A 26,825-nucleotide genomic window follows, 5' to 3' on the forward strand; every position below is an offset into this window, starting at 1 on the left:
GGGGAGAGCACAAACGCAGTCTCCCCCCACCCCCCCGCCCACCCACTACCACAAATTACGCAGTCGCGTTTCCCATGGGGAAACCACAGGAGTCAGCACATCTGGAGTGCAAGGGCCAAGCCGCGCCCTGGGACACCACCTTCTGACCATGGCCTCTCCCCTGCCAGGCAGCTACCTCAGCAGTACTTTAGTCTATTTTTTTTACATTATTTAAAAATTAGGATAAAATTTACATACACAGTATCTACTCCTTTAAAATGTGCAGTTCAAAAAAGTAATAATAAATTGAAGTGTGCAGTTCAGTGGTTTTTAGTTGTGTGACTCTCAGCACTATCAATTTTAGAGCATTTTTCTCACCCCAAAAAGAAACCCCACACCCCTCAGTTATCACTCCCATTGCTCCCTCTCCCCAGCTCCTTGCCTCCACGCATCTACTTCCTGCAGATAAATACTTTCTTTTTGTACCATCTTTTTCTTTACCAGCTTTTTGAGAATTAAGAAATGCTTCAATTAACTCTGGACAACCTAAATTTTCTCCAGGATCCCACGTATCGTCAGCATCTGTGACTCCCTCCAGTTCAGGAAATGCACCTTCCCATTCGTCACCCATTGGTCCAACACGTTTTCCACTACAAATTCTTCAGGCTCCGCCTCGCCGACGTTTCTACTCTTTCCATTCTGCTTCTTTCCCATGTTCTGTGATGCGGTCTTATCGGAGGCCATTGTTTATTGCAGACCTGGAGAGTTAATTCACCGCCGGCGAGCTGCTCTGGGTCCCGCATCTCGGCATCTCTGTGTTCCTCCAGTGTCTGTCACAAAATACCTCGAACAATCAACTGTAGCACATATGCTCAAGTACATGACATAATCACAAAAATCATGCTACTATTTAAGTAAAATAAATTGCATCAAGAGACTCATATTAGACATTTGCTCAGCAAATTATATAAAAATAATTTGAGATTTAAATATTAGCTATTAAGTGGAAAAGTCATATAATTCTGCGAAGACATCAAGTCAAAGGAAACTCAAGCTGCAGCAAAAAATACACCCCACAATTTCAGTGTCTTGGCACAATAAAGGCTGGTTTCTCAGGCACATCACAGTCCAGAGCCCCAGTTCCTAGTCAGCATCACCTTCTCTCTTAGGTGTCAAGTGTCCCCTAGAATCTCAGCATCCTCTGCATCCAGGAAGCAGGTGGCGGAAGAAAGGTGGAGCCTTGGCCCAGAAATAGCACATGTCCTTTCTCTCACGTTCTCTGGAGAAGGTTTAGAACGTAGTCCCAGGCTGGGCAGCTGCTTCCCGGAAACTTGTCCTCACTTGGAATCTTGCTGAGTACTGGTACCTTTCGGATCCAAAAGGCACTGTGGCACGGGCACTGGGACACTATATGTCAATGAGCCGATAGGAGTGGAGACCGTGCACACTGCCCACACCCCCGCTCACGGCACGCTCCATTGTCCTGTTCTAAACCAGACTTGTAGTCTTGCCCTCGTTCTTTATTTCCGTCCGATGCTCCAAGTTTCCTCTTTTGCTATTGCTTTTTTGCTTGGAGAACCTCCTTTGGCCACTACTTTAGGTTTGCTGGTGACAATTCTCTCAGTTTTCCTCCGTGGGAGATCTTGACTTCCTCTTCATTCCTGAAGGGTCAATCCTCTGGACATCGAATTCTGAATTGACAGTTCTTTTTAGGGGAAACTACATGTTTCTAATCCGTTGATTTGTCTTCCCTGAACAAATCCACAGAAATCAAAGTATTGCTTAAATTGCTATTGCTTTATAATATACTAGAGGCCTGGTTCATGAAATTCATGCACGTGGGGGTGGTCCCTCAGCCTCGCCTGCACCCTCTCGCAGTCCAGGAGCCCTCGGGGGATGTCCAACTGACGGACATCCTTAGTGCTGCCTCTGAGGCAGGAGAGGCTCCCGCCACCGCTGCTGTGCTCGCCAGCTGTGAGCCCGGCTTCTGGCTGAGCGGCGCTCCCCCTGTGGGAGTGCACTGACCACCAGGGGGAAGCTCCTGAGTTGAGTGTATGCCCCCTGGTGGTCAGTGCATGTCACAGCGCCCAGTCATTCTGCCATTCAGTCAATTTGCATATTAGGCTTTTATTATATAGGATTAGTCTCATTTCAAAATTGTCTTGGCTATTTTGTACATTTAAACATTTATACTAATTCTTTTTGTTAATCCTCACTCAAGGATACTTTTCCATTGATTTTTAGAGAGAGTAGAAGGGAGGGGGAAAGACAGAGAGAGAAATATCAATGTGGGAGAGACACATTGATTAGTTGCCTCCTGCATTTGCCCCAACCAGGGCCAGGAATCGAGCCTGCAATCGAGGTACATGCCCTTGACTGGGATTGAATCTGGGACCCTTCAGTCTGCAGGCTGATGCTCTATCCATTAAGTCAAACCAGCTAGGACAATATTTATACTAATTTTTTAAACAGATCCCTAAGATCCATGGAAAACCCCATTGAGCTTTAGATTGAGACTGTACTGAATTTTTAAATATGGAATTTAGCTAAGAAGTGCTATCTTTACCATATTGAGACTGGTATGAACATAATATATAAATGTTTTATTTTTGGTCTTTTTAATATTATTTCATAGTGATTTGAATATTTTATTACATTTATTTTCAGGTATTTCATAAGGGTTATTGTCATTGCTAATTTAATCTTCTTGCTTATCCTATCTAATAAAGAGGGAATATGCTAGTTGACCATCATGCCCTCACAAAGATGGTGGCACCCACAGCCAATAAGGAGGGAATATGCTAATTGACTGTCACACCCTCAAAGATGGCAGCACCCACAGCCACAAGATGGTGGTGCCCAGTCCCCTCAGCCCTGCTAGGATGGCAGGCATGAGGCACGGCCAGGCTCGCCTCCAGGCGGATCCGGCTGCGCCACACACCTGCCTCTGGAACCCCCCAGTCTCCTCAGCCTCCCAGCTGCCCAGGGCCAGCCTGAGGTGCAGGCAAGCCTCAGATGTTGGTTGCCCAGCCACCCATGGCCAGCCCGAGGCACAGGCAAGCCTTGGATGGCAGCTGCCCAGCCGCCCAGGGCCACCCAAGGCTCAGGTAACCAGGGCCGGCCAAGGCTTGCACTGCTGGCAGTGGCAGCAGTAGAGGTGTGATGGGGCATCTCCTTCCCCTGATTGCCAGGTTGCCTCCCGCCCCTGAGGGCTCCTGGACTGTGAGAGGGGGCAGGCTGGGCTGAGGGACCCCCCCTCCAGTGCATGAATTTTCATGCAATGGGCCTCTAGTTTTTATATATTTGTTATTGCTATTATTAACCAAAGGCTATTAATTTTTGGACATTAATCTCATAAACTTTTTAGGGAATTGACTATTTTTTAAATATCTTCTAGAATTATTGAAATATGAAGTTTTTCTACTTTTTGAGTCAATTTGGATAAATTATATATTTTCCAAGTAAATCATCCATTTTATCCAGATTTTCACATTTATGGTGTAATGTATTGGTACACATTATATTCTCTTGCTAAATCTCTCCCTTTTTGTTGGTATATTAATTCTATATTGCATTGTATTCAGTGAGTATAGCTCATGCGATTTTATTTTTAAAAATATATTTTTATTTATTACAGAGAGGAAGAGGGAGGGGGAGAGAGAAAGAGAGGAGAGAAAGAGAGAGAAGCATTGATGTGAGAGGCACACATTGATTGGTTGCCTCCCACATATGCCCCCCATATATTGGGGTGAGGATCAAACTGGCAACCCAGGTACATGCCCTTGACCAGAATCGAACTCAAGACCCTCCAGTGCACAGGCCGACACTCTAACCCAGGGGTGGGGAACCTTTTTACTGCCAAGAACCATTTGGATATTTATAACATCATTTGCTGGCCATACAAAATTATTAACTTAAAAATTAGCCTCCTGTGTTTGGTCAAACATTTAATTAACTCACCCCTAAGGCCTTGGCAAGGCCAGATCAGATGCTTTCATGGCCCTTATAGGGCTCGCAGGCCAGACAGTTTCCACCTTGTTCTAACCACTGAGCAATGTTGACCTGGGCTATTTTATTTTTAAAATCTGTGGTGTAACACAAGACATTTTAATGAATGTTTGATATATTTGGAAAGAATATATGTTCTTTGGTTTGAAGAGTGACATATTGTGTACATTTGCTAGATAAAGATTAATTGCACTCTTTAGATCATTTATAGCCTTACTAAATTTTTGTCTTATTTAAAATATATTTTATTGATTTTTTTACAGAGAGGAAGGGAGAGGGATAGAGAGTTAGAAACATTGATGAGAGAGAAACATCGATCAGCTGCCTCCTGCACACCCCCTACTGGGGATGTGCCCGCAACCAAGGTACATGCCCTTGACCGGAATTGAACCTTGAGTCTGCAGGCCGACACTCTATCCACTGAGCCAAACTGATTAGGGCAATTTTTGTCTTCTTGATCTCTCAGTTTCTGAGAGATGTTAAAGTGTACCACTATGTGCCTTTTTAAAATTTCATCTTTTATTCATATCACTTTTTGCTTTTTATTAGAAAGACTAGAGGCCCGGTGCACAAAATTTGTGCACAGGATGCGGGGGGGATGTCCCTCAGCCCAGCCTGCACCCTCTCCAATCTGGGATCCCTCTCACAATCAAGGACTGCTGGCTCCCAACTGCTTGCCTGCCTGCCAGCCTGATCACCCCCTAACCACTCCCCTGCCAGCCTGATCGACGCCTAACTGCCCTCCCCTGCTGGCCTGGTCACCCCCAACTGTCCTCCCCTGCAGTCCTGGTCCCCCCCAACTGCCCTCCCCCTGCAGACCTGGTTCTCCCCCCCCCCAAATGCCCTCCCCTGCAGGCCTGGACCCCCCCAACTACCCTCCACTGTAGGCCTGGTCATCCCCAACTGCTTTCCCCTGCTGGCCTGGTCCTCCCCCCCAACAGCCCTCCCCTGCAGGCCTGGGTCCTTCCCAACTGTCCTCCCCTACAGGCCTGGTTGCCCCCAACTGCCCTCCTCTGCCAGCCTGGTCACCCCTAACTGCCCTCCCCTACAGGCCTGATCACCCCCAACTGCCCTCCCTTGTAGGCCTGGTCCCTCCCAACTGCCCTCCCCTGCTGGCCTGATTGTCCACAACTGCCCTCCCCTGCAGGCCATCTTGTGGTGGCCATCTTGTGATCACATGAGGGCAATCATCTTTGACCACATGGGGCAGCCATCTTATGTGTTGGAGTGATGGTCAATTTGCTTATTACTATTTTATTAGATAGGATATTTTGTTGGGTGTATAAACATTTGAAACTATATATTTTCTTACCATATTATTCCTCCTATCAATATGAATTCCCTCCTGAATAAGAATAATGACTTGCACCTAGTTTAAGGTAACTTTTACTTTGGTTTACAAAAAACTAGATCAAAGGATTTATGTAAGACTAGAGGCCCAATGCATGAAATTTGTGCAAGAGTAGGCCTTCCTTCCCCCAGTTGCTGGCACCGGCTTCCCTCTGGCACCCGGGACCAAGGTACATGCCCTTGACCGGAATCAAACCAGGGACCTTTCAGTCTGCAGGCCGATGCTCTATCCACTGAGCCAAACCGGTCAGGGCTGATTTTTTTTTTCTAATTTCTTTATTGATTAAGGTATCACATATTTGTCCTCATCCCCCCATTCCCATCCCACACCCCTCCCCACGCATGCCCCCACCCCCCTGTTGTCCTTAACCACTGGTTAGGCTCATATGCATGCACACAAGTCCTTTGGTTGATCTCTCCCCTTTATCCCCACCCTCCCCTACCCTCCCTCTGAGGCCCGACAGTCTGATCCATGCCTCCTTGTTTCTGAGTCTGTTCTTGTTCATCAGTCTATGTTATTTGATTTTTTTTTTTTAAGAGAGAGTGGAAGGGAGGGGGAGAAACAAAGAGAGAGAAGTACCTATGTGAGAAAGACACATTGATTGGTTGCCTCCCACACGCACCCCAAATGGCACCAGGGATTGAGCCTGCAATTGAGGTAAGTGCCCATGACCGGAATCAAGCCTGCCATCCTTCAGTCCATGAGCCCATGCTCTAACCACTGAGCAGCAAACTGGTTAGAGCCATGTTTTTCTTCTTTATGAATCAATTCCTCAAATAGTTCTTCCATCAGGTGAATAAAAAACTGTCTTTTTATACCTGAAAATTTCATTTTGCTCCCACATTTGAATGAGTGAGTAGCTGCTTGTAGAATTATAGATTTCAAAATTATCCCTCAGCAAAATGGAGACTTAAGAACTGTACATTTTACTGTCTGGAAATCATACCTCAGTAAAATTTTTTAAAAATCTCCCTCAATTTTGAATATATTCAGCATCCAATATTATTGAGGAAAGTCTACTGTCAATGTGATTCAGATTATTTGTATGCAATCCATGTTTTTCTCCTTGGGTAGTCTCTTTATCCCCAATAAATTTCTTCAGTACATGTCAAGATGACCTTTTTTTAATATATATTCTGTTTGGCAGCTGGTAGACTTTTTCAATCTGAAGAGTCATATCTTTCTTAATATAAATTTTTCTCTATTCTTTTTGCTCCATTTTCCTTAGCTGCTCCTTCTGGAATTTAGGTATTTAAAGTTCTATATCTATTCTCTTTCCTATTGTAAATGTCATGTCTTTGGAATTTTGCAGTGCATTCTGTTTGATTCTAGGTCTTGAATTTTTAAAATATATAATTTTATTGATTTCAGAGAGGGAGAGAGAGAAACATCAATGATGAGAGAGAACCATTGATTGGCTGCCTCCTACATGCCTCCTACTAGGGATTGAGCCTGAAAAACAGGCATGTTCCCTGACCAGGAATCGAACCAGTTCCTCCTGGTTCATAGATCGGTGCTCAACCACTGAACCACACCAGCCAGGCATGAATTCATTTTTCAGCTGTAATCTTTCTGCTTCTCACTCCATCTAATGGACTAATTTTATTTCAATGGTTAAATTATTCATTTCCAAGGTATCTCGATATTTTTTATGCAAAATCTATTTGCATCTAATTATATTTATTCTAAAGCCCAGGTCTGTCTGCTCTATTAACTCTCTTTTTCAGGTATGAACTCCTCCTCTTGTTGAGTGCCTTTTCCCCATGGTATTAACTTTCCTCAAATACTTGGATTTTCTTGTCTGTGAGCTTCCACTGGGACTGGGATTCCTTATTAGCCTGAGGGTCGTGCTTGCAACAAGGAGCAGAACATGCAGGTGTGAACTGCACTGCACCTGTACACAGTGATGAGAAATGGGTGAGATGTGCTGCTGGACAAGATGAGTCAACGGTTAAGCTTTCTGGATATAGAGGCTTCCGTTCCCCCCGGGAGCGGGGGCTTTGCCTGGCTTCTCTGACCCAGACATCGCAGCCCCTGCTCCTGCCCATGGGAACACACCTCTCCGGCTCACTGTCCTGCCTGAGATGAGCACTCCTGGCTCTCCATTCTGTGATGCCCCACCCGCTCATGGTCAGTCATACATGGGTCCTCTCCTCCGCCCAGTTCACAGCTCTGGGCTGGAAGGACCCCCAGAGCTGCCCCACCTTTTGCCGCATCCTCTCCTCCGTGGAGCTTTGGTCTTTGGGTTCCCATCTTCAACCGGATCCATCTGGTTTTCATCTTGTATAATGGTTTTTGGTGATTAGGTGTTCCCTATATTGTTTTCTAGGGAGGATATGAATTTATTTAGATCTCGTATGAGCAGTTTATAGAGAATTGGAGTAAAAAGAAACAACTATATGGGCTCAGTCTGCTGTCTTGAACCAGAAGTTGAAAAGCTCTTGGTATAGATACTATATTTGTACTATAATTGCTTATTCCCCGGTGTGACTCCCAAGGACACAGACAGGGCTGTGCTCATACTAGGATGACTTCTAGTGCCCGGTGCTCAATATTTTTGGAATTAATTTGGTGAATAAAAGAAGAAATGATTGTGTCAGTGTGGGTATAATGAGGATTCTAATTCTTATCCCATCATTTGTAAGATGATTCCTATCTATACAATTGGAGAAAAGGTTAAAGATTAATCCTTTCATTTTAATCTGAAGGAATTCCTTTAGTATTTCTCAAAGGCCAGTTGGGCTCATAATGAGCAATGTTTTTTATTGACCTGAAAATGTCATAATTTCTTCTTCACTTTTTTTGTTTTGTTTTGTTAATCCCCACCGAATTTTTTCCATTGACTTTTACAGAGGATGGAAGAGAAGGGTAGAGACAGAGAGAAACATTGATGTGCGAGAGACATATCAATTGGTTGCCTCCTGCACACACCCTGACCTGGGCTGGGGATTGAGCCTGCAACCAAGAAATATGCCCTTGACCAGAATCGAACCCACAACCCTTCAGTCTGCAGGCCAAAACTCTAACCACTGAGCAACTGGCTTTTTTTCACTTTTGAAGGGTAGTTTTTGTTGAATTCTCTTTTTTTAAATTGTTTGAAGTATTACATATGTCTCCTTTTTCCCCGATTGACCCCCCCTGGCCACTCCCACCCCCCAGGACAAGCCCCCACCACCCCAGTGTCTGTGTGGATACTGAATTCTTGACAGTCTTTTATCTCTAAGCACTTTCAGTGTATCATCCCTCTGACCTCTATCATTTTTTTAATCCTCACCCAAGGATATTTTTCCATTGATTTTTATAAAGTGGAAAAGAGAGGGAAAGACAGAGAAATATCAATATGAGAGAAACACATGGATTGGTTGCCTTCTGCACACACCCCAACCAGGGCCCAGGCTTTGAAGGAACCTGCAATCGAGGTACATGCCCTTAACCAGAAATGAACCTGGGACCCTTTGGTCCACAGTCTGATGCTCTATCCACTGAGCCAAACCGGCTAGGACTGACCTCTGTCGTTGTTGCTAAGAAGTCAGCTGTTATGAGGATTCCTTGTACGTGATGAGTTTTTTCGTTGTTTTGTTTGCCATTGAGGTTCTTTGTCTTTGGTTTTTGACAATTTGACTGTGCTATATCTTAGTGTGCATTTCTTTGAATGTATCCTCTTTGGAGTTTGTCGATTTTCTTGGATGTGGAGATTAATATTTTTTCATCAAATTTGGAAACTTTCTAAACTTACTTCTACAAATATATTTTTTTTCTTCCCCTTTCTCTCTCTCTTCTCCTCCTGGTTTTCCCATCATGTGTATGCTGGAGCGCCTAATGATGTCCACAGGCCTCTGTGCCCCTGTTCCTCAGACTAGATAATCGCTACTAACTTATCTTCAAGTTCATTGATCCTTTCTCCTGCACTCAAATCTGCTGTTGAGGCCCACTCGTGGTTTCTCATTACAGGCATTGTGCTTTCAACTCCATAATTTCCATTTGGTTGTTTTTATAATTTCTATCACTCTATTGATGATCTCTATTTGGTGAGCCACCAATGACCTACTTTCCTTTAATTCTTTAGATGTGGTTTCTTTAGTACTTTGAACATATTTATAATCGTTGGTTTGAGGTCTTTGTAAGCCTAATATTTGGCCTCCTTTAGGGACAGTTTCTAGTGACTAATATTTTCCTGTGCATGAGCCATACTTTCCTGGTGTCATTTTGGGGGAGGGGGGGAGTGGTTGTTGTTTTTTAAGATAATATAATGTGGCTACTCTGAATAGCAGACCCCCCCCCCCCCCCGGCCTCGGTTTGATGTTGCTGCTGTTTGTTTAATGACTTTCCTGGCCTAATTTTGTGAAGTATGTATTTCCTGTAGTGTGAAGCCAATGATCTCTCGGCTCAGTTAGCATAATGGTCAGCTAATGATTGGACAGGGATTTCCTTAAATGCCCTGAGCTAGGAAATCTCCTACCGTTTGCTAAGAGCTCTGTGTTTGTGTGTGGGGGGGGGGGGGGGGGGGAGCGGTGTGAGGCACGCTTTCCCTGCCAGGCAGTGAGCAGCTCTGCCCTGCCTTCACTTCCTGCTCGCAAGGCCCTAGAAGCCACACCGAGACGGAGCCCGTCAGGGCTTTCCTGACGGGGCACACAGTCTCCGGGACCCCAGGAACACCCAGGGCGTCTCACCCTCCCATGTGAACAGCTCATTCCTCAGATCTCCCTTTTAAATTTCTGGCTGTGCCTTTGTTTGTCCCAACTGTTATCATGGTCTTGGGCACCTGCAATGTTGAATAACTGAAGCTGATTATGTTTGGCCAACGCCCTGAGAATAGGGGTTTTCCCATGGAAGGAGCCCTAAGTGGGAATATAACAACTAGGGGGCAGGGGGTTTCCCGTGGGGAGAGCTTCAAGTTTGGTGAAATGATGGCAACACCCCAAAGTGAAGCTCTTCCGGGAGCTGCCGTGCAGGTCAAGCAGTGACGGAGCGCTCTGAGGAGCCCGCCCCGTCTGTCCGCTGCCGGCTACAGGCTGCTGGGGTTCCAGGCTACTGAACCTGGGGTGAGCGGGTGGGAGTAGGCCAAGTTCAAACCCCACAAACCCCACTGTTCTCACCAAGGTGCAGTAGTTCTCTCTGATAATCCCTCTTCAATGGTTGTTGGCCTCTGGTTCATATCCAGATATAACCTGTATAATATCTTGCCAATGTTTTTGTTGCTTCTGTGGAAGAATAGATTTGCAGAAGTCGTACTTCGCCATCCCAGAAGTGCCACCTCCGGTGAGGGGCCATTTCTAAGACCAGCCTTCTCCAGGTGGTAACTAATAAGGAGGTATTCACTCAAACAGGATTAGAGTAATGCGCTGCCCTGGGGGTATCTGGGTTTAAAAAGAAAGACACTAAAAGGAAGAAAACGCGTGTTTTAGGCTCCATAGGAATCATTCCAAAGCCATGGGGTGCCGCCGGCCTGCCAGGACACACACCACGGCCCCGATGCCTGCCCAGTGGCCTCTTGGCTGCGTCCCTGGCAGCTGCCGCCGGTACAGGGAAGGGAGCTGCATGTTGTGAGTACTTCCTCTAAGGTACAAGTTTCATTCCCATTATCGTCCCAACTTACCACCAAAACGTGATCTCATTTCCACTTTACAGGTGAAGAACCCGAGGCTCACAAAGGTCAAGTCACATGCCCGAGGTCAGGTCTTTCTGGGGCGCTTCCCACAGTCACAGAGCTGGACCATCAGGCCTGCTCCCTGCTCCCTCCTCCCAGCTCCCAGCTCTCAGTTCTCAGCTCCCTGCCCCCTGCCCCCTGCTCCCTGCTCCCAGCTCCCTGCTCCCTCCACCCAGCTCCCTGCTCCCTGCTCCCTGCTCCCTGCTCCCTGCCCCCTGCCCCCTGCTCCCTGCTCCCAGCTCCCAGCTCCCTGCTCCCTGCTCCCTCCTCCCAGCTCCCTGCTCCCTGCCCCCTGCTCCCTGCTCCCTGCTCCACACACCTGCTCCCTGCTCCCTGCTCCCAGCTCTCAGCTCCCTGCTCCCTGCTCCCTGCCCCCTGCCCCCTGCTCCACACACCTGCTCCCTGCTCCCAGCTCCCTGCTCCCTGCCCCCTGCTCCCTGCTCCATGCCCCCTGCCCCCTGCTCCCTGCTCCCTGCCCCTGCCCCCTGCTCCCTGCTCCCTGCTCCCAGCTCCCAGCTCCCTGCTCCCTGCTCCCTGCTCCACACACCTGCTGCGTGGGCCCAGGTCAATCTCTCCTTTCATTCGGGAGCCAGAGCTTCTAGTCAGTCTCCCCCAAATCAAGGCTGGCAAGGGCTAAGCCTGGTTGTGACTTCAGGGCTGGTAGTGTAGAATGGTCCCCTCCGAATGCTCGGCAGAATAGAGTGCACAGGCCTGAGAGCCCAGAGCGCCCCCCTCCTCACCCCCGCACACGGTCCACTGCAAGCTCAGTGTGTGTCTGTGCAGGACAGGAGGGCATGTCCCCAAACATCCAAGCATCCTGACCAGCCACAGCGCCACCTCCTCCCACTGACTAAACAAAGGGGCACCTTCACTACAAAGTCATATTCATAGAAGACGAGCTTTATTTTGATGGCTCGGAAATTAGCAAGGGCCCGAGCACAATGACAGCAGTGCTCGCTCGTGCGCTGACTCATCTTCAGACGTGTGATCTCGCTGGGTCCTCACAGCCGCTGCAGCGGGGAACCACTGACCTACTTTACTGAGGACTCACGGCGGCCACCGGCTCCCACAAGGGATGTAAACACTCCCCCCATGCCTCCCTGCGTCTGGCCCAGCTCCTCAATCCCCCCGCGGGCAGGGCTGCCGTAGGCACCCGTAGCTACAAGAACTTCCTCAGCTCTCACACCGGGGGCCAGGCCACGGTCTCTGAACCAAGATCCTCCTCATCAACACGTGTGGCTTCCTGGCGTGCCAAGAACCCTGGTCTTACGCGTGCAGGGATTGCTAGGTCAGTTGTGGCTGTGCCAAGTGGCCAGCCAAAAGCCTTGGCAAGCGCCAGGCACAAAAGAACCTGGAGCTAAGCAGAGGGACCACCAGCCGCTGGACACGGTGGAGCCACTGTCTACACCAGGCTCCCGTCAGGGAGGAATTCCGGCCAGGGGCTCCTCGTCCCGCCGGCCTAACCTGTGGAGAAAGGCAAGCGCCACCGCCCCACCTCCCCTCTGCTGTGCTTGTTACCAGCCAGCCTTTCGGACTTTTCTCCAGAAGGAGGGCAGCTGCGCGCCCCCTCCCTCCCGCCCCCTGCCCCGGGGGACAGTCCAGAGCCAGGCCCAGCCTCCGCTCACACCGGGAGGCCCTCTTCAGTTCTCAGAGCTGGCGGCCCCAGGCAGGGACCACGGCCTGGATCTCCCAGCGACACATGGGACACTTGGCTGTGTCCCTGAAGACCCGCCAGGCGCAGTAGCTGCAGAAGTGCGTGTGGCCGCAGGGCACGAGGCAGGTGCTGGCAGCGTGGTGGAGGCAGACGGCACACTCCTTTCCTGCTGGGGCTGGGGAAGGGACAACGTAGGTCGTAGGTCGGGGGCCGATGGGGTCGGGGGGTGGGCAGCCTACTCATGCTACAGCCACAGAGAACGGGCAGTCATATTGGGAAAAACATTACCTTGTGAGAAAATCCTCACATTGTAACCAAGTGAGAAAAAGGGGTAAGAAAACCATAATGTGCAGATGTCAATATCAAATTCCAGTTTAGAAGAAAAGAAAGCAAAGCACAAACATTCCTCAGGGAGGAAACCCACCCAGGAAGTCCTGGGTGATTTTTCACTTCCTTCTTTACGCCTTAATATTTGTTTATTCCTGTTTGGCAAAGCTTTCACTGTGAACATGCACTGCCTTTGTAAAGCAGGGGCAAAACGGCATCTGCTCACAAACGCGCTCCTGTAACCTGTGCCGCTGCCGCTGTGCTGCAGGGCGGGCTGTCACTGCTTTTAGTGCCAGTAGGCAGAGCCCAGGCGTTTGCCCTGGGCCTGTGAGCCGTGATGGCACTCGGAAGGCACTCCTGAACTCCCAGGCTGGGGTTCCCCGGCTCCTCCGGGGCTGGAGGCCTGGGAATCCCTGCTCTCCAGGAAACCACTCACCTTCATGGTCGGAGGGAGTCTCCTGTGGGAGGGCCCAGGGCGAGGCTGTGGGGAAGGCGCTGTCGGAGGGATCTAGGGAGAGAGGGAGACTCAGGCCTGCGGAGAGAAAAGCGGAGCCTCCATCCCCTGCCCCGAGGCAGCGCCCAAAGCCTTCTTTTCTGGGTGGCTGTGTGAGAGCTCCCGGGATCTAACGGCCCATTTCCCATTTAACCCAGCAGGGGATTTGTGGGCTGCAGGTCCTTTCCCCCAAGCCGCCCTTCCTTCAGACACCCCCTCTTTACCCTGAGAGGAGACCCTCGGCATCACTCAGCCTGGAAACCCACCCGCTGGTGGAGCACACGGGTGCTGGGCCCGCCCCACACCTACCAGAGCAGCTGTCCGGGGGCCAGGCTCCAGCAGCTGTGACAAGCCCTGCGGGGGGACTGCGGACCGACACCCAGGGAAGCCCAGATTCCTTCTGGTTGTATCTACTCCACCCCCGGAAGTCCACGTCCATGCAGGCGGCTAGAGCCACCGTGGTGTTTCCCACCCACTGACATCTGACCCTTGCCCCACAGGCTGTCTCTTACTCACCTCTACCCCTCACTCCTATGTTCCCTTGGCTTGCCACCCTCCTCTCCAGTGAACTCCTACTCAGACTGCAAAGCCCCACCCAAAATGTCTCCCTTTGTGAAAGGTGATCAGCGCTTTCACTGATGTTTGGGGTGTGATCTTATCATCCTTAGGGACAGGCGGCCCTTCCTGTGCCTGGGCTTTATCCCCAGCTCCCATCTTCATACCCGACCCTGGCAGGAGCTGATGGAGACACGGACTGAATATGAATGAATGAATGAGTGAGTGAGTGAATGAATGCGTGAATGAACGAACGTCTCCCGGAGGCTCTGGATGCGGGTGGAGCACCACCCCAGCGCCCCCTCCCCCTGGGGCGGCGCGTGGTTCCGGCGGATGGTCTCACCCAGCAGCTCGATGGCCTTGGTGGTCCCGTACACGTCCATCACGGCCCAGAGCGGGGCGCCCGTGGGCACCCCCTTGCGCAGCCGCAGCCGTGGGCCCGCGTTGACCCGCGCGCAGAGCCGGCCGCGGCGGTTCACCCAGAAGCGGACCACGTCCCCCGCCAGCGCGCAGCCGTCCGGCAGCACCGCCGCCCAGGTCGGGCTCTGCAGCTCCAGGTCGGGGCACATGAAGGGAGGCAGGCTGCGCGCCCGCACGCGCGCGGGGTTCAGGCGCGTGAAGCCCACGCGGAGGCCGCCGCACCAGCCGCCCTCGTGCCCCAGCACGCGCAGGGCCACGGGCTCCCCGGGCCGCACGGGCCGCTGGCTGAACACGATGCCGTCGTGGAAGGTGGCGAGCCGGCGCGCGGTGCTCCGCGTCGGGTCCAGCAGCACCTGCGCGCCCTTGGCCTCAGCGTGGAAGCGGAGGGTCTCCCGGGGCTCCTGGGCGCCCGCGCCTGCGGGGGCAGCGGTGTCAGTGCGGGCCGCGGGGCGCACCGGCTGGTTCTGCTCCCCGCCACCGCCCCTCCCGCCACGCATCTCGGGGCGACCTCCACCATCCCCAGCTCCGCGGGGCATCATCACCCCTGGGGCCCCCAGGGGCCTGCTTAGAGCTGCGGGGAGCCCACGTGGCCTGCCTGGGGTCTGAGTTCCTCTGGGAAAGCCTCCAGCCTCAGTTCCCTCCGAGGGCGGGTCTAAAAATTAGGCTCTGCTGTCACTGGTGGGAGAGCAGGTGTGAGCACCGCAGGCGCCCTGAGCCCCTGGCTTTGCTTCATGTCGCCACCCACGTTCTGTCTGCGGGACGCAGCCTGAGAGGGCGGCTGACTGCTTGGCTGTGGCCGGGTCCCCTGTTGGTGCTGTTTCCTTGTCTGCCTGTCACTTGTGAGGGCCAGGCCCCAGGGAGGGTGACTTCCTCGTCCTGGGACAGGGGGTTCGGGCAGCTTCCCTCGGGTGGAGCACAGGCTGGAGAGGGGTCCCAGGTCACCCCTCAAGGCCCAGGATGAGCTTTGACATCACCGGGCCTCCAACCTGACTCCTGGCAGCCAGGAGGGGAGAGCTGCTCCCTGGGCGGCCCCCTCTCACCTCCAGCGGCCTTGGCCTCGGGGTCCTGCCCGCTGCTCTTAGGTCCCCCAGTCTATGAGTCACCCCTCCCCGCCTCCCCTCTGCCTCCCTCCTGGCCCCTCTCTTTCTGGGCTGGACAAGGAGTCTGAAATAAAAAGGTGGGTTCCGTCTGAACCTGCGTCAGACCCCCACCCAGAGGAGTCTCAGGTACCTGAATGGGAGCAGTTAGGTGCCCACCTGGGCAGGCATTGGGCTGGGGTGGACGCCCAGCTGGGCGGTTGGACACCCCCCCCCCCGCCCCCTGCCGCCCCCATGTGGCTGGGTCACTGCCCATCCCTGAAGTGCAGCCCTGGCACAGGCTGGTGAGCGGAGTGAGTGGCATTCAACCCCTGACAGTGGGCACACAGCATCCGGAAGAGCTGGGGTTCAAAGAGGGCTTGCTTCAGCTCCACCCAGCGCAGCCCCTAGGGAAAGGCCCTTGGGCTGGGGAACAGGAGACCCCACATGCTCGGCTCCTTGGGCGGAGAGTGTAAGGGCAGAGACGGGCCTGTCCTGGCTGCAGCGGCTCCCTTTCCGCAGGAAGGGTCAGTGGGTGGAGTTTCCGCCCCATCCCTGCTCAGCTGCCCTGGATGAGGCTGACTCGCTGAAGAGACTGTGGGGACAGGAGGGGGTGGGGGAGGGGGAAGGCGGGGAGCCAGGTTGCTGGCTGACTGAAGGCAGTGCAGGGAGGAGGAGGAACGCCCCAGGAGTGGCTTCGGCGGTTGCATGAGTCCCTTGGCAGGACAGGGGTCCCCGCCCGGAAAGCAGCTTCATCCAGGACAGGAAGCTGACAGCCTGCAGAGCTCACCCTCCCGGCCCCTGGAGGTCTGTCCCCAGCAGCCCAGGGGAGGCTGTGCTCACATGGTTAGAGGAGGGAGGCTGAGGGACAGGCCACCGGCTGCCAGGGGCCTGCACGCCCAGGCTCCTGAACAGACCACCTCACAGCCCTTCGAGGTGCTGCTGGGAGGGGGGCCAAGGGCTCCGGAGACTGCCTAGCCCCCCAGGCCCCCCTCTACTTGGCACAGGACTTGTTTGGAGCTGGCTCACAGTCATGGAAGGCGTGGGCGCCCCTCCCTCAGGCCTGCAGGCTCCCTGGCCCCTGGCCTCCCGCCCGGGTGCACCTGCTCCAGGACTGACAACGGGACCTACCTCAGCTGAGTCATGAAACATGAACCATGGCCTTTTGGATGTCTCCCCTCACACACACACACACACACACACACACACACACGTGGATGCAAATCAGAGACACCCCCCCCAACACACCACACACACACACACACACACATGTGGATGCAAATCAGAGACACCCCCCCCCCACACACACACACACAAAGGGAGGCACTCAGAGGGAACTGAGCTTGGGGAGGATGTGCAGGTTGACGCAATCTTGCAGCCAGAACTGGGGGAGCCTGGGTGCAGCTCCTGGTCCCTGCACCCTGTGCTGCCTCCTCCATGGCACCCTCAGTGCCTGGGATCCAAACACAGTTGCCACAGCTGCAGCAGTGGTGGCCTGGTTCTTCCTCCCCACCCCCCGCCCCAGCCCTGGTGCCACCTGCTGCCATGTGAGCCCTCAGTGCTGCTAGGGAAAGGGGGGCTCTTTGCCTGGGAGGGAGCAGTGTCCAGAGAGGCGCGCTCACATCCCCACAGTAAAAGCCCAGGTTCCTCATCTCTGCCCCTCACACAGCGGCCCCCTGGCCTCTGGTGATGTGCCCACCTGCCCACCACCCTCAGGGCTGTGCTGCAAGCGTCCTGTGAGCCACAGGCCAGCGGCACTGGCTCAGCCTTCAGATGAGGTGACCTGACGCGGGTCCCACAGCTCAGTTTTCACAGCTGGAACCTCTTGTCTCCCATGAGGCCCCCCAAACTCCACCGTTCCCCATGCAGCCAGACTTCTCCTGAACAATAGGACCCGAAGGGTCGTGTGGGTCATCCGGTCACTATAGGGATGCTGGGCTGAGTCACCGGCGGCTGTGGGGTTCTCTCAGGGACAGGAAGCTCACAGCTCAGTGCCTCACTGAGCGAGTGCCACCCGCTCAGCCCCGCTGGGCTCAGGAGCTCCTGCGTGATGTTTACACTGCCTGCCCCGCTGCGTCCCGCGCTCCCCCAGGAGGACCCAGAGCCTCCCTGCCTCTTGCATCCCTGTGCAGGGACCAAGCACAGGGCTCCCACTTACCAGCCTGGGAGCAGAGCTGGGCCCCCATGGGGTCTGGAAGGAGCTGTCTGAAGAAGCCGGGAGACAGGTTTCCGAAGTCTCCACTGGTCCCTTGTTACGGGCCGGGATCGTGTTACAAGTTGATGATTAATTAGAGTTGCTGTCACGAGTTATTACATCCAGGGAATTTCCCGATGTCTCCTGGCTGCCCGGCCAGCTTGAGGGAAGCATTGCAATTGCCTGAGGCACGTTAACAAGTACCTGTGCCCACACTGACCCAGAGGCCCTGGTTCCAGCGCCGGGGGTGGGGCCAGAATCTGTCATTTTAAAATCACCCAGGTAGCCCAGCCGGAGCGGCTCAGCTGGCTGAATGTTGTCCTGTGCACCGAGGGGTTGCCAGTTCGATTCCTGGTCAGGGCACATACCTGGGTTGTGGGTTCTAACCCTGGTAAGGGGTGTGTGGAAGGCAACCCATTGATGTTTCTTTCTCAATCTCTCCTCTCTTTCTCTCTCTCTCTCTCTCTCTCTCTCTCTCTCTCTCTCTCTCTCCCCCCCCTTCCTCTCTTTAAGCATGTCCTTGAGTTAGGATTAAAACAACAACAAATGCCCTGCTAGGCTGTAAGGTACAGCCAGGGCGGACATTTACCCGGCACACAGAAGGCGCTTAATTGATGTTGCTGACGTGTGCTGACTGAATTCACCACGTCCCAGGTCCCAGGACTTGTAGAGAGGCCCAGCCCCGGTCTCCCAGAGAGAAGGGGACGCCAGGGGACCCAAAGGGCGAGGCTGCTCCCCGACCCTTGCTGGGGCTGGAGCTCCACCTTCCAGAACCCACCCCAAAGTGCCAGTTGTCCCCAGAGGTGGGGCCAAAGGCCTGGCTCCCAGAGCGTCAGCTGTGACGAGGCCAGGGAGCCTCTCCCTCCACCCACAGGGACCCGAGGCTGGGGGAGGGCAGGTGGCTGCTCTAGCTTCTCACTTTCCCAGGACTCTCCCGGGGAGCCGAGCCGGTTAAGTGTGATTGATTCGGAAGTTCTGGGCGTGCCTGGCAGCCTGCTTTCCCAACAGGGGGCTCTGTGGACCCTACTTTGGAGACAGGTCCTCAGTTAGTCTGGAGCAGTGGTTCTCAACCTTCCTAAGGCCGCGACCCTTTAATACAGTTCCTCATGTTGTGGTGACCCCCAACCATAAAATTATTTTCTTTTTTCTTTTTTTTTAAAAATATATTTTATTGATTTTTTACATAGAGGAAGAGAGAGGGATAGGGAGCTAGAAACATCGATGAGAGAGAAACATCGATCAGCTGCCTCTTGCACACCCCCTACTGGGGATGTGCCCGCAACCAAGGTACATGCCCTTGACCGGAACCGAACCCGGGACCTTTCAGTCCGCAGGCCGATGCTCTATCCACTGAGCCAAACCAGTTTCGGCCATAAAATTATTTTCATTGCTACTTCATAACTGTAATTTTGCTACTGTTATGAATCGTAATGTAAATATCTGTGTTTTCCGATGGTCTTAGGCGACCCTGCTAGTGGTTCTCAACTCTGGAGGCTTGTGAGTACCCTGGCCTCCACCTCCCACCTGACCCCTTCCCAGGACCCCGGGTCAAGGCCATGATCAAGACCTCTAACCTGGCTAAAGGGAAGGATACCCCCATGCACGTCCCTGGAGCAGCAGGAGGAGCGGTGCCAGTGATGGGGGTGGGAGGTGGTGGTTTGGAGGCCCAGGATGTACCCCGTGTTTCCTTGTCCTCCCTGGCCCCGGTGTCCCGTGTGTGAGACAGGAAGCCAGCATGAGCGGACCGTGGGTCCTTCCCAGCCCCGATGTGTGTGACTCCAGAAGAGTCACTGCCCCTGGCCTTCTCCTCCACACCATGTACCTTGCCAGGCGCCCTCAGTTCCCCTCGAGAAGCAAGGCCAGAGGCGCACTGGTGAGAGGTCAGCAGCCGTCACCACGACCCAAGGCTGATGGTGCCAGCTGGCCCAGCCTGGGGATCCAGGCACAGGGCACCCCTTCTCTCTGGGAAGTTCGGGGCCCAGAGATCCTGCCTTCTCCGCCCTCCCCACCCCGGTTCCACCTGTACCACCGGCTGCCGTGGGCGGTCCCCAGAGGCTGAAGCCATGAGCACTCTGTTGATAAACCACACTCCTGTGAAAGAGGTAATTGTGGAATCTTATCAGAGAAATCAGGTCGTGAGCTTGGCCTGTGTGGAAAATTACTGGATGAGCTGAACCTGATGCCAGGCTGCGGAGGTGTGCCTATCTCCAGGGCCTCGAGGGAGTGGGCATCTGAGGAGCTGAAAGCCCCAGGCCTGACACGCAGGGGCGGGGCTGCCCAGGAAGACCCACCCCTCACGTTCCACGTGCACGCAGCTAACAAACACCACTGTGCTGCGTCCAGGTCTGTGACAACTGCTGATACTCACGGCGACTCCTCACAAAGTTTCTATTTTTTGTGGCACGGTGAGGCGAAGCAGCTTGTTCACACGCGCACGGCAGTAAGTAGCAGCCAGGACTTGCAGGGGTCTGGCTGGAAGCCCGTGCCCTAACCACTGTGCCTGCCCCTCCAGTCTCCTGACTCAGGCCACTGTGCCCTTCTGAGCATTTAGTTGCTATCAACGTCTGCTCCATGTGGCTGTGCTGGCACACAGTGGGAGCTTTATGGGTAGTTGCTGACTGGCCGCCTGAGTGGGAGATGGAGGCCCCCCATGATGGAGCCTGCATCCTTCCCACGGGCACAAGGCTGTCCTAAATGCTTATTCCAAGAAGGCAGTGACTGGCCCTGCGCAGGATTGAGCAGCCCCTGGTGGCTGCCGTCAGTACTACAGGATGCACTGGGCCCTCAAAGCTAGGAGGGGCGCTTCCGGGAGGGGAGGTCGCAGGGCTCCCTGTTTCCCTTCTCCCTGTGCCCCCCTCCCACCCCTCAGCTCCCACATCCCCCTCCCTCCTGGGAGGGCCCTCACCGGGGGTCAGTGTGCCCGGGGCCCCACCAGTTCCAGGGGCTTTCACGGAGGTCAGCCTAAGGCGCCGCCAGCACTCGGAGGAGCTGTTCCAGTCCCCAGCACAGAGCTGAGGAGGCTCAGGGCTTGTCCCGGGTTCGTGCCAGCCTGCGGCTGAGCAGAAGTGGAAAGCCACGGGCACACAGCCCAACTGGGGCACCGGCAACCCGGCCCCTGTCTCCCGCCGTCAGGGCTCTGGTACCCCATCTTATTATATTATATTTGCCCGAGCTCAGGTGCTCCCACCAAAGACTCAGAGGCCAGGGGCTGCCATGCCTGGAAACGAGGCCCTACAACAACCAGGGCCCAGCTCACAGCAGGTGGTCGGCAAGGATTTGTCGGTGCCCAACAACGCAGTGTGGCAGTTTGACAATTGCCCACCAAATGAATGACCTGGCGATTCCACTCCTAGGTGATACCCAACAGGCTCGGCGCCTGTGTCCACAGGGACCCCCGGGGACTATTCACGAGGCCACAGACTAGAAACAACCCAGATGCCGTGGTGGGCGCTGTGATTCGCTGCTCAGATCCCGCTTCAGGAATGAGGGACTCGGTCCCTCCGAGGCTGGGGTGCTGCCCTGAGTGGGTTTTGTTTTAATCGCACTACAGTCGGGGCTCCCTCCTCTGTCCAGTCCCATGTCCACAGCTGTGGCTCCCCAGGATGCGCCCTGATGAGCTCCATCACTAAGCTCTGTCTCAGGGCTGCTCCCTGGGGCTCCCAACCTCCCATGCCACCCACAGGAGCGTTGGAGACGGAAATCGCCTTGTAGTCGCACCGCGGGGGTAGAAACAAATCACTGTTATCAGCACGGACGCGGTTAAACCCCACCCATGTGATCCAGAGGAAGGCCAAGCGGCTCCCACCGCGTGCTTCCGTTTACATGAAGTTCAAAACCAAGCACACTCATCTGCTGCTCGAAGGCAGGAGAGTGCTCACCTCCCGGAGGGGCACGCGGGAGCCTCGGGGTGCTGGCAGTGTCCTCCGTCTTGGCCTGGTGGTGTGTCCAAAATGGTAAATCCATTCAGCTGGACCTCAAGTTGCAGTTGGCTCAATTCCCTTCCAGCCCTAAAACAGTGGATGAGGGAAAACCGGCCCTGGAAGCCAGAGCGCTTAGTCAACACTGCCGCCTGGTGGGAAGAAATGGAACTGACTGTGAGTCCCGTACCCTGGAGGGAAATCGTCCCGGCCACAAAGGAAGCAATGCAGGATTGATTCAGGCACAACAGAGAGCCAACGCTAAGCCCCGGGGGCCCTGCGAGGGGATGCCAGGTACCAGGGGAGGGACCTGCTGAGAACAAGCCTGGGCTCAGAATACTTGAGTCCAGTCAGATGGCTCAAGGGCACCTGAGAATCCACAGGAAGCTTAGCAGAGAGGACAGGTGGGGCTGTCTCTGCAAGCCTGCTGGAGCCGCGCTGTGGGGCCTGGGCAATGGCCGGCCAGGAAGAAAGGCCCAGCTTGGAGTCTGGGTAGACAGTACCCCCACCCAGTAGACAGTACCTCGGCACCCCCTTTGCCTCCAAGGCCAGTCTAGCCTTTATTCCCATAGTGATTCCAGACTGAACTTTGGAGAAACCAAGATGAGCAAGACAAGCACAAGAATGAGGGCCTTGAAAGGACACTGGAGAGGAGCGTCAGAGACCCAGGCGGTGCCGGACGAGGCGTCCCAGAGGGCCGATGGGGAGGGCGGGAGGTGGCAGGCCCAGGCCGCCCGGTGTGGGTGGGATGACAGCTGGGACGAGGCCACTGCGTCCGCCCAGGAGGAGGTCAGTGGTGGAAGGGCCAGAGGAGGGGCGGAGGCAAAAGCCAGGGGCAGCTGCTTGGGAATGAGTGAAGGCGAGTGACTGCGTCCGATGGGCTGCGAGCGTAGCCGCAAGTGACAGGCGCAAAATGGCTGTTTATCGATAGAGGTTCATTTCCTTCAGAGAACAGATCTAGGCTGGGGCTCCACTCTGCCAGGCTGTCTGACACTCAGGCTTCCGCTGATCCTCCCTGGGGTCCGCCCACGGGGCCCAGAGTGCCCACGGCATGTGCAGCAGCAGCAGGAAGGGCGGGGCCGGGCATGGCCGGAGGGCTCACCGCCCCGATCTCAGCTCGCACCCCACAGCCAGAGCTTAGCTACAGGACTAGGAAATGTAGCCTTTGGCCTGGCCGGTCCTGTGTCCAGCTAGACGTGGGGACGGGCTGTTATGAGACGAAGGAGAGAATGGGTACTGGAGGGAAGCTGGGGTGGTGGCCAGAGGGCGTGGGGTGGAGGAGGGCAGGCTTCGTGCATGAGAGGCCGGTGAGCACCCATGCGGCCTCCTGGGTGGCCCCTGCGGGCACACGGGCTGGTGTCCCGTGGGTGCCCTCCACGGCGAGGGCAGTGCCCGTGGGGGGAAGGGAGCTGCGGCTGCTGAGAACGAGCTCTGCTGGCCAGGAGATGGGTTTTCCTGGGGTCCCTGGAGGTCCTGCGGCCCCACACCAAAGGGAATCGCACGGAGAGTACGGAACTATCTTTTCTCTGCCTCCTGACCGTCCCTCCACCGTGTGGCCGGCTGGGTCTCTGAATGCTGGGCCCCGAAGAGGGCTCCGGCTTATTCTGTCTCCTTGGGGGCCTCTCCTTCCCACCGGAGCTTTAAGAAACTTGGTAAGAACCAACCCAACCCCAGGGATGAAGGGGTTAACTATAGGGTGCCTCGCCCTGGCCCATGGGCTCAGTGGTTAGAACGCCGGTCCACGCACTGAAGGCTCACTGTTCGATTGGGTCAAGGGCATGTACCGGGGCTGCAGGTTCGATCCCTGGCACTGGTCAGGGCGAGTGTGGGTGGCAACCAATCAACGTGTCTCTCTCACATTGATGTTTCTCTCTGTCTGTCTGTCTCTCTCTCTAAAAATGAATGGAAAAAATATCTCCAGGTGAGGATTAACAACAAACAGACAACACACACACACACACACACACATACACACACACACACACAGTGTCCCTGCCCTGGGCTCTGCGCCTGCTGACTCCTGCTGCTCTCTGCTCCTCATCCCGTGTGACAGTGTCTAGGAGGGAGGATGACAGGGCCCTCGAGTTCCGTCTCAGTGGGGCCATGTTATCTTGAGGGTTGAGTTCCCGTGGTCTCTGGGCAGCTGAATACAGGCTTCCGGCCCCACATGCATGCCTCCCTGCCTCCCATTTGTGATGCACACCCATCTACCCGTGGCTGTGCCTTCACTGGGGACATCGTTAGCGCCTCTTTCTAGCCAGACAGTTGGCAAACATTCCCTGGGGCCCGTGATGTGCCAGCGAGTAAGTACCACTTAAACTGAATTGACCACTTATATAACAGAAATTCCCAGATTAAGTTTTTAATCTCTAGCCTTATGCTGTTTATAAGAGATATACCAAAAGCACAATGTCACAGAAATACTGAAAGTATTTCTACACTAAGCAGATACTAATCAAAAGAATGATGGTGTAGCTAAATTAATAATATGCAAAATTAATATGCCCTGGCTGGTGTGCTCTGTGGTTAGAGTGTTGGCCCATACACCCAAGGGTCTCAGGTTCAATTCCCAGTCAAGGGTGCATACCTGGGTTACAGGTTCAATCCCTGGGCCCGAATGGGACATGTGTGGGAGGCAACTGATGGATCTATCTCTCTCATATCAATGCCCGCCCCCCACTTCCACTCTCTAAAAATCAATGGAAAAATATCCTTGGGTGAGGATTAAAAAAAGTTGACTTTAAGGCAAAATTCATTACTAGGGAAAAATGAGTCACAATCTTATCTAATAAAAGAGTAATATGCAAATTGACCACACCACCGCTACACCCACAAGCCATGCCCACCAGCCAATCAGGAGCGAGTATGCAAATTAACCCAACCAAGATGGCTGTGGCCACAAAGCTACAGCAAGCAGGAGGCTTGGGTTTCCCTGGCAATGGAGGAAGCCAAGCTTCCCTGCCGCCCTGGCTGGCCCAGGCCTACACTCAAGGCTACAAAGTTTCAATTATAAAAGATAAATAAATCCCAACAAAAATGGCGGCAGCCACAGAGCTGGAGAGAGCAGGAGGCTTGAGTTGCCCCTGGTGATGGAGAAAGCCAAGCTCCTACAGCCCTGGCCTGCCTTGGCCTCTGCTACAAAGTTTCAATTATAGAAGATAAATAAATCCCAACAAAAATGGCTGCGGCCACGGAGTGAGCAGGAGGCTTGGCTCCACTCAAGGCTACAAAGTTTCAATAATAGAAGATAAATAAACCCCAGATACCAGGGCCTCCATTTGGGTCGCCGGGGGTTGTCGCCAGCCTGCAAACCACCACAGGCCCCTCGCCCAGGCTCCCCATGCCCCAAGGGAACCCCAACCCTGATCCAGGACACCCTTCAGGGCAAACCAGCTGGCCCCGACCTGTGCACCAGGCCTCTATCCTATCTAATAAAAGAGTAATATGCAAATTGACCATCATTCCAACACACAAGATGGCTGCCCCCATGTGGTCAAAGATGGCTGCCCTCATGTGGACACAAGATGGCCACCACAAGATGGCCAGCAGGGAGGGCAGTTGGGAGGGACCAGGCCTGCAAGGGAGGGCAGTTGGGGGCGATCAAGCCTGCAGGGGAGGGCAGTTAGGGGTGACCAGGCTGGCAGAGGAGGGAAGTTGGGGGTGACCAGGCCTGCAGGGGAGATCAGTTGGGAGGGACCAGGCCTGCAGGGGAGGGCAGTTAGGGGTGACCAGGCCTTCAGGGGAGGGCAGTTAGGGGTGACCAGACCTGCAGGGGAGGGCAGTTAGGGGCAATCAGTCTGGCAGGGGAGCAGTTAGGCATCAATCAGGCTGTCAGGGGAGTGGTTAGGGGGTGATCAGGCCGGCAGGCAGAAGCGGTTAGGGGCAATCAGGAAGGCAAGCAGGCAAGCAGTTGGGAGCCAGCAGTCTTGGATTGTGAGAGGAATGTCCGACTGCCCGTTTAGGCCCAATCCTACCTGGCCTAAGCGACCAGCCTACCAGTAGCTATGACATGCACTGACCACCAGGGGGCAGATGCTCAATGCAGGAGCTGCTGAGCTGCAGTGACTTGGCAGCTGCGGTTCTCAGTGACACACCTGGAACCAGAGAGGAAGGAGCCTGATTCTGGGATGCGTCACCCAAGAACCACCCTCTCGCAATCCGGGACCCCTCAGGGGATGTCAGAGAGCCAGTTTTGGCCTGATCTCCGCAGGCCAGGCCGAGGGACCCCACTGGTGCACAAATCTGTGCACCAGGCCTCTAGTCCTATCTAATAAAGGAGTAATATGCAAATTAACCATCACTCCATGACAAAATGGCAGCACCCATAGCCACAAGATGGCGGCGCCCAGTCCTCTCAGCCCCGCCGGAGTCCCCCAGTCTCAGGGAGGGCTGTCGCTGAGACCCTGCAGAGTAAGTGGCCTGGTGGAATGCTGCCCAGAGGCCCTCCTGACCCTTTATAAAAAACAAAAACAAATTCACTCCCCACGGCCTGATCCCCTCCCAGCAGCGGCAGCCTGGGGTCTCAGCCTGGGAGGGGCGCGCACCCCCACGGCGCAATCACCCTGCCAGTGGCAGCAGCCTGGGCTGGGGTCTCAGCCTGGCAGGGGCACGCACCCCCATGGCATGATCCCCTGCCAGTGGCGGCAGCCTGGGGTCTCAACCACTGAGTCACACCAGCCAGGCAGATATGGAGGAATCTTAAATGTTTCCTTTTTTAAAAAACATATTTTATTGATTTTTGACAGAGAGGAAGGGAAAGGGATAGAGAGCTAGAAATATCTATGAGAGAGAAACATCGATCAGCTGCCTCCTGCACACTCCCCACTGGGTATATGCCCCCAACCAAGGTACATGCCCTTGACCAGAATCAAACCTGAGACCCTTGAGTCTGCAGGCCGATGCTCCATCCACTGAGCCAAACCAGTTAGGGCTGTCCAATATGTTAAAGAAAAAACCCTATCTAATAAACAGGGAATATGCAGAGGAGGGCATTTGGGGGTGGCCGGGTTGTCAGGGGAGGGCAGTTGGGGATGATCGGGCTGGCAGGGGAGCAGTTAGGTGTTGATCAGGCTGGCAGGGTAGTGGTTAGGGCAGTGATGGCAAACCTATGACACGCGTGTCAGCACTGACATGCATAGCCATTTTGATGACACGCGGCAGCTGAGGCGGCCGCATGCCGAGGATAAAACATTTGCTGCTCCTGA

At 54.2% G+C, this 26,825-nt stretch overlaps 1 protein-coding gene and 1 pseudogene across 1 annotated transcript; both read right to left on the reverse strand.

Moving 5' to 3' along the window:
- On the reverse strand, positions 1-175 carry LOC114228066 (U1 spliceosomal RNA; annotated as a pseudogene).
- A 12,420-nt stretch (positions 176-12,595) lies between these two features.
- Positions 12,596-17,736, reverse strand: NEURL3 (neuralized E3 ubiquitin protein ligase 3). The gene is made up of 4 exons (XM_008156521.3): positions 17,669-17,736; positions 14,358-14,849; positions 13,403-13,474; positions 12,596-12,814 (listed from the first exon to the last, which is right to left on the reverse strand). The coding sequence occupies exons 1-4, from the start codon at positions 17,694-17,696 to the stop codon at positions 12,633-12,635; spliced, it is 774 nt and encodes a 257-aa protein (XP_008154743.2). The 5' UTR covers positions 17,697-17,736; the 3' UTR covers positions 12,596-12,632.
- Between the last annotated feature and the right edge of the window lie 9,089 nt (positions 17,737-26,825).

This window comes from Eptesicus fuscus, chromosome 16 (genome assembly GCF_027574615.1).
Source record: "Eptesicus fuscus isolate TK198812 chromosome 16, DD_ASM_mEF_20220401, whole genome shotgun sequence".
NCBI classification, from domain to species: domain Eukaryota; kingdom Metazoa; phylum Chordata; class Mammalia; order Chiroptera; family Vespertilionidae; genus Eptesicus; species Eptesicus fuscus.

Excerpts from the sequence above, each read along its gene's own strand:
- NEURL3 (XM_008156521.3), bottom strand. The coding sequence starts at position 17,696 with ATGGGGGCCCAGCTCTGCTCCCAGGCTG. Across the intron at positions 13,475-14,357 it reads CAAGGCCATCGAGCTGCTGG|ATCCCTCCGACAGCGCCTTC; the intron begins GTGAGACCATCC and ends CTCTCTCCCTAG. Across the intron at positions 12,815-13,402 it reads GACTCCCTCCGACCATGAAG|CCCCAGCAGGAAAGGAGTGT; the intron begins GTGAGTGGTTTC and ends TCCCTTCCCCAG.